The sequence below is a fragment of the Gekko japonicus genome, unplaced genomic scaffold (genome assembly GCF_001447785.1).
Source record: "Gekko japonicus isolate JY-2015 unplaced genomic scaffold, Gekko_japonicus_V1.1 scaffold1726, whole genome shotgun sequence".
Classification (NCBI taxonomy): domain Eukaryota; kingdom Metazoa; phylum Chordata; class Lepidosauria; order Squamata; family Gekkonidae; genus Gekko; species Gekko japonicus.
The window spans coordinates 393,853-401,211 of NW_015168706.1; the positions used below are offsets into that span (position 1 = coordinate 393,853).

Consider the following 7,359-nt stretch of genomic DNA (forward strand, 5'->3'; position numbering starts at 1 on the left):
CACCCCATTGAAGCCCCTCCCCTCCCCAAACCCCGCCCTCCTCAGGCTCCACCCCCCAAATCTCCAGGTATTTCCCAACCCAGAGCTGTTCAGTATCTGTCACCTGCAGTTCCCAACCCTACCAGTTCAGTATCTGTCACCTGCAGTTCCCAACCCTACCAGTTCAGTATCTGTCACCTGCAGCTTCTGTGGTTTATCCTACTGAAACAATGAACAAGGGTTTTTTAAGGGGAAAAAAAATTCTGCTTCCCAGTTAGACAGGACAAACTTTTGAAATCGAATGACCTAACTGAAGAATTGATGGAGTGGCAGCAGGGGTCCCTCTAAGCTGAGTTCGTGTGAGCTAGCTCACAGTTTTTTTGCCTCTGGCTCACCCATTTTTGTCTTAGCCCAGGAAGGATGGGGTCCAGAACAAACTAACTTATACAGCAGCCAAATCGCTCGCTCACGGCTTTAATGCCAGTAGCTCGCAAAGTGGGATTTTTGCTCACAGGACTCCACAGCTTAGAGGGAGCATTTTTTTTACCAGCTTTGTAAAAAGAAAGAGGAGGAGACCCTGTTCTCCTCCCCCTCCTCTAGCTTGGATAGTTTTATGATTCCCTGCCCCAACCCAGGGCCTTTCCGCTGGTCGTTTGCCAAACACCGCCAGGGAACCATCAGAATTTATACGACACTTGCAGGTTTGCAAACACACACACACACACACACACACACAAGCACTCACCCAAAAAAGAGAAAAGAATTTATGTGACAGGCTGTATGTTAACAGCAGATTGCCAAGGTGCCTTGGTAATAAAACCTGTAAAGGCCTGTGGTGGGGGGAAATGGGAAGAGAGGCTTTTATTCAAACTGTGGCCCAAAAGGCCATTTTGCTCTCTCGGCCCAAAATAATTTAAACTCCTTTATGTGTTTGCCTGGATCTTTATCTGTGTTAGTTGCCAACCTCCAGCTGGAACCCAAAGATCTCCTGGAACTACCCCTTACTTCCAGACCCCAAAGATCAGGAAAAGGCCATTTCGGGGGGAAAAAAAAGGGGACTTTGTGGTATACCTTAGGCTCTGAGAAATTGAAGTCCTAGAGTGACGCCACATTCCCACTGTGCCTCCTCTTTTCCCCAAACGATATCTTTCTGAGGTATCACCCGCCCAAACTTCCAGGAATTTCCCAAAGCAGAGTTGGCAACCGGTGTAATTATATATTAACAAGAAGCGGGACCCGCGATACTGATGGGGGGGAAGGAGTATTCCTAAAGGCTCCTGGTCCGCAAGTAAGCCTTCTCCCCCACCCCGGCCCACTGATTCCCCCCCATGGGCATGGGGCGAGGCCTGAGCACCTCCCAGCCGCCAGTTCTTCCGATTCCCCCCACACACGGGCACCGGCAGCGAGACCTGAGTGCCTCCCAGCAGCTGGGCCCAATGATCCCCCCCAATTCCCCTCCCCCGGCACTGGCAGCGAAGCCTGAGCGCCTCCCAGCCACCAGCCCACCGCACAGTTCCCAGAGCGTTCTCTGTGCATGCACAGGGAACACTCTTACTTTTTTGGGGGGGTTAAATATCCCCCGTACAGTTTTTAAAACTTTTTAGATTTTTCTACACCCCTGGGGACTGCCCCAAGTGTCCCCGATGTGCGGATTTATACAGGGCTCTTTTTGTAGAAAAAGCCCAGCAGGAAATCATTAGCATAATAGGCCACACCCAAGAGCAGGAACTTATTAGCATATTGGGCCACACCCCCGACAGCACAGCTCATTAGCACATTAGGCCGCACCCCCATGTTACCAGAAGTGTGGTCATCCAGCCACACCCACCTTTCCCTTCTTATTCTGTTGACCTTGTTTGTTGTCAAACAGGGGTCATTTCGTAGAAAAAGAGCTAGGGGAACTCATTAGCATAACTCATTAGCATATGCCACACCCGCTGACATCAGGGGCCCGGCGGTGGACCTGCAAGCCCAGCGGGAGTGCGAGGAAGCCCCGCCAAGGCCCTCCCTGGCCCCAGGCAGGCAGGGGTGGGGAGAGGCAGGGAGGAAGCAACTTACCCTCCCTCTTCTCCTGCCTCCTCCTGGCTGAATGAGGGCCGGAAGCGGGGTGGCCGCAAGCAGGGGGCAGGGCTTCATCATGTGCCCCGCCCCCCGTACCTCACTCGGGGGAACTGCGATCCCCCGCGATCCCCCCCGAAATGACCTCTGAATGTAGCCAGTCCTAATGAGTTTCTGCTGTTGGGTGTGGCCTATTATGCTAATGAGTTCCTGCTGGGCGTGGCCAACTTAGGAGCCAGCCGGAACTCCGTTCCTGTGCGTTCCTGCCCAAAAATAGCTCTGGATTTAGATATCCGCATGGAGGGGGCAACTTGGCTATCTCTGCTTATATATAATTGAGTTATGCGAATGAGCTCCTGCACCTCTTTTTCTACGAAATGACCCCTGGTTCTGCTGCTTCAGACCAACACGGCCACCCCACCTGAATCTATCTTCATATGAGGTATCAGTTACTGATCGACTACAAACGGAGAGATCCGGGTTCCAGTTCCTATAAGTGCTCTGCAAATGTGGTGGGGGCTATTCACCCACACACGCCTGTGCTCCCTCTTTCAGCCAAACCTACCTCAGAGGGTTCTTGTAAGAATAAAAGAGGGAGCCGAGAACCCTGCATACCCTCACCCAGGGGTCATTTCGTAGAAAAAGAGGTGCAGGAGCTCACTAGCATAATTTATTAGCATAACTTGTTTGCATATGCCACACCCCCTGGCATCACCGGAAGTGTGTCAGAAGGCAACACCCACCGCTCAGGCTCTGCTGGACTGTTTTGGATTGCTAGCTATTGGGGGGGGGGGAACGTGCAGATCTGTCCTCACAGAGGAGGGAGAGCTTGTACCTGAACAAAACTTGGTCTTAAAGGTGCCACTGGACTGTTTTGGATTGCTAGCTATTGGGGGGGGGGAATGTGCAGATCTGTCCTCGCAGAGGAGGGAGAGCTAGTACCTGAATAAATCTTGGTCTTAAAGGTGCCACTGGACTGTTTTGGACCGGGGGGCTGGGGGGGGGCTCTGCAGCTTACCTGGCTGCTTCCTGCTCTGACTGAGGGCTGCTGGGAGCAGGGGGTGGGGACTTGTTGCATGTGCCCGCCGCCTGGGCTCTTGACTGCCGGAGCTCCGCTCCAGTGCGCTCCCGCAGGAAATGACCCCTGCCCTCACCCAAACGGCAGAATAAAAATGGCAGAATAAAAACGGCAGAATAAAAATGGACTGGACAGAATTTTGAAGTCATGCTGATGAGGGTTTTCCTTTCTGCTCCAGCTGACTAAGGACACATTATGAAACAACTGTGATCAATAACCCATCAAACTGATGAAATGGCGATGGGGAAAAAAGATAGCAATGGGAAAAAGCTTGGCAATAATAACCATTCCTGCAAGGGCCAGCTGCAAATGAATAGTAAATAGCATTGCGGAGCTGGCAACATGAAAACGTTTCTGCCGGCTGCCTCCATGTCCCCGGACCAGGCACCACTGGTGGGGTTGCCAGCCTCCAGGTGGGACCTGGAGATCTCCTGGAATTATAATGGATCTCCAGGCAATGGAGATCAGCTCCCCTAGGGAAAATGGATGCTTTGGAAGGTGGACCGAAGGCATTATACTCTGCTGAGGTCCCTGCCCACCCCAAACCTCACCCTCTCCAGGCTCCACCCCCAAAATCTCCAGGCATGTCCCAACCCAGAGCTGGCAACACCATGTAAAACAGCTGTCCGCCTCCAGAAGGGTGGCAAGCAGTGTTCCCTCTAAGCTGAGCGAGTGTGAGCTAGCTCACAGTTTTTTAGCCTCCGGCTCACGCATTTCTGTCTCGGCTCAGGAAGGAGGGCTCCAGAGCAAACTGATCTATGCCGCAGCCAAATCACTCACTCACCACTTGAATGCCAGTGACTCACGAAGTGGAATCTTTGCTCACAAGACTCCACATCTTAGAGGGAAGAAGAGGTTGGATTTATACCCTGCCCTTCACTACCCAAGGGAGTCTCAGAGCGGCTTACAGACTCCTTTCCCTTCCCCTCCCCACAACAGGCACCCTGGGAGGTAGGTGGGGCTGAGAGAGCTCTTGACAGAAACGGCTCTTTTCCAAGAACAGCAGTGCCAGAACTACGGCTTGCCCAAGGTCATCCAGCAGCTCCAAGTGGAGGAGTGGGGAAATCAAACCCGGTTCTCCCAGATTAGAGTCCGCGCACTTAACCACTACACCAAACTGGCATTGGCAAGAGCAGGTTTTGTGGCCTCAAGGGTTTTACTCTGTTCTCCCCTCTGACTGGCAGCGGGTCGCCAGTATAGAAGAGCCTTTCCCTCATGACCTGAGATCATAAGGTTGCCAACTCCAGGCTGGGAAATTCCTGGAAATTTGGGGGTGGAGCCTTGAGAAGGACAGGACTTCGGTGGGCTACAATGCCATAGAGGCCAAAGCATTCATTCTCTCCAAGGGAACTGATCTCTGTCGTCTGAAGATCAGTTGTACTTCTGGGAGATCTCCAGGTCCGCACCTAGATCACCAGGGTGAGCCAGAGACCTCTTTAGGATTGGTGGAAATTTCAGCAGGGACATTTTAACTCATGGGAGGGGGGATGAGTAGGATGAGAGATGAGCAGCAAAGAGGCAGTGCAGACATGGAGAAGAATAATCAGGGGCGGAGGGGGTAACTCCCTGTTTGGGGCAGTGGTTAAGTGTGCGGACTCTAATCTGGGAGAACCGGGTTGGATTCCCCACTCCTCCACATTCAGCTGCTGGTGTGACCTTGGGTCAGTCACAAGTTCTCTCAGAGCTGTTCTCTCAGAAGCAGTTCTCGAGAGAGCTCTCTCAGCCCCGCCTACCTGACAGGGTGCCCGTTGTGGGGGAGGGGAGGGGAGGGGAAAGGAGATTGTCAGCCGCTCTGAGACTCCTTCGGGTAATGAAGGGCGGGGTACAAATCCAACTCTTCTTCTTCTTAAGACTCTAATCTGGGAGGACCGGGTTTGATTCCCCACTCCTCCACAGGCAGCTGCTGGTGTGACCTCGGGTGAGTCACAAGTTCTCTCAGAGCTGTTCTCTCAAGGGCAGTTTCTGTCAGAGCTCTCTCAGCCCCACCCACCTGGCAGGGTGCCCGCTGTGGGGGAGGGGAGGGGAAAGGAGATTGTCAGCCGCTCTGAGACTCCTTTGGGTAATGAAGGGCGGGGTACAAATCCAACTCTTCTTCTTCTCCTCCTTTTCCTCCTCTTCCAGCTAGGATTACCAACCTCCAGGAGGGACCCGGAGTTCCCCAAGAATTACAACTGATCTCCAGAGCTCCAGATCCCTTGGAGAAAATGGCAGCTGTTAAGGGTGGACTCCATTAGTGTTGCCAGCTCTGGGCTGGGATGTACCCAGAGATTTGGGGGGTGAAGATTAGGGAGAGCAGGGTTTGGGGAGGGGAGGGACCTCAACAGGGTACAGTGCCCCCCCCTAGAATCTGCCTTCCAAAGCAGATCTCGGTCAGCTGGAGATCATTAGTAATAGCGGGGTCTAAAGTCCCCTACTCAGATCGCTTATGGAACTGTGAGAAACACTGTGAGCTGTGGAAAAACTGGGCCATCTCCTATTATTCTGTCATCAGTGGTCGACTCCTCGATCGATTTGGATCACTCCAGTTCTTACCAAACCACCTATTACCTACTGAACTCTGGGTGGTCCCCTATCTGTTGGCAGATACTAATCCTGAAACCACTTATTCTGTCACTAAATTTTTAATGATAGTTTTATCTGCAAAGCGACAAAAATCTGGCTTGACCCAACTGTGACAGAACTGGGTATGCACCCCAGTTGTTATGATTTAAATGGATATTTAAATGAATTATAGCTTTATTAATGATTTCTGTTTTAACATTTTAGATCTTTTAGATTTGATTACTTCAACTGTAAACTTTCATTGTGAAGTTCGTATTATGAGGCTAATGTTGTATATTCATCTTTTATACTTGAGCGTTAAGACCTTTGGTCATAGAAGCTAATAATTACAGGGCAATTTTTGGGCAGGAAGGCACAGGAACGGAGTTTCGGCTGGCTCCCAAGTTGGCCACGCCCAGCAGGAGCTCATTAGCATAATAGGCCACACCCAACAGCAGAAGCTCATTAGGACTGGCTACATTAGGGGTGTGTGGCCTAACACGCAAAGGAGTTCCTGCTACCAAAAAAAGCCCTGGGTTTTGACCACAAACAAGGTAAACAGAATAAGAAGCAAAAGGTGGGTGTGGCTGGATGAGCACACTTCTGGTAACATGGGGGTGTGGCCTAATATGCCAATGAGCTGTGCTTTCAGAGGTGTGGCCTAATATGCTAATGAGTTCCTGCTGTTGGGTGTGGCCCATTATGCTAATGAGTTCCGTCTGGGCTTTTTCTACAAAGAAAGCCCTGCTAATAAATATAAGTAAGTAATAGCGGGGGATCTCCAGGTGGCCCCTGGAGGTTGGCAGCCATACATCCCATCTCCGCTGCGCTCCGTCCCCTTCCCCAACCCCCCTCCCCAGGCTCCACCCCCAAATCTCCAGGAATTTCCCAGTTTAGATCTGGCAACCCTGGGGCCGCCCTCCCTCCCGCCTCTCACCCGCGTCTCCCCTCTCCCCCTTCCCTTTCAGGCAAAGTCTACTTCCTCAAGACCTACCGGAAGCTGAGCTTCCCGGAGGCCGCCCAGGCCTGCAAGAAGAACGGTGCCGCGATGGCCAAGGTGGGCCAGCTCTACGCCGCGTGGAAGATCCAGCTCCTGGACAAGTGCGAGGCGGGCTGGGTGAGCGACGGGAGCATCCGGTACCCCATCGTCAACCCGCGCTCTCGGTGCGGAGGCCGGGAGGCGGGGGTCCGCAACCTGGGCTTCCCAGACAAGAAGTACAAACTCTTCGGCGTCTACTGCTACAAGGCCGCCGACAGCATGGACCCCAAGAAGAAGGGGAAAGACGGCCTGGGGAAGTGGAAACCCTTCCAGGTGTAGGGGAGACAGAGAGGGGTCACAATACGACCATCGGCCCCGCGAGGAAATCTGCCCTCTTTCCTTCCTCTTCTGGAGCGCCGTCCGGGGGGGGGGATTTCTGCGGCAACCCCGTTGAGTGAATGGACCGTGCCCGGAGGGACCGGTTTGCAAAGCTCAGAACAGGACCGTGTCTGATTCGATTTATGTGCCGGAACCGCCCAGGCCGCTCGGAAGTCCAGCTTGGGTCCGGCTGCTTGTATCTGGCTGCAGCTGCTAATCCTTCTGCCCGCCTGCCTCTTCCCCCCATGGGAAAAATGGAGGGTCTGTCTTGGCTTCTCGCAACTCGCTCTTGTTCATGCTTCTGGTAAAGCTTTGCGCGGGGGGGGGGGGTTTGTGCTGGTGTGCC

The 7,359-nt window shown here is 52.9% G+C and overlaps 1 protein-coding gene across 1 annotated transcript in view; it reads left to right on the top strand.

Moving 5' to 3' along the window:
- HAPLN4 (hyaluronan and proteoglycan link protein 4) overlaps positions 1-6,974 on the top strand; it is a 32,978-nt gene extending 26,004 nt beyond the window's left edge. Inside the window, exon 4 of the mRNA XM_015415526.1 lies at positions 6,554-6,974. Within this exon, the coding sequence (XP_015271012.1) occupies positions 6,554-6,974 (421 nt within the window). The remainder of the gene's footprint in view (positions 1-6,553) is intronic.
- Positions 6,975-7,359: the final 385 nt, after the last annotated feature.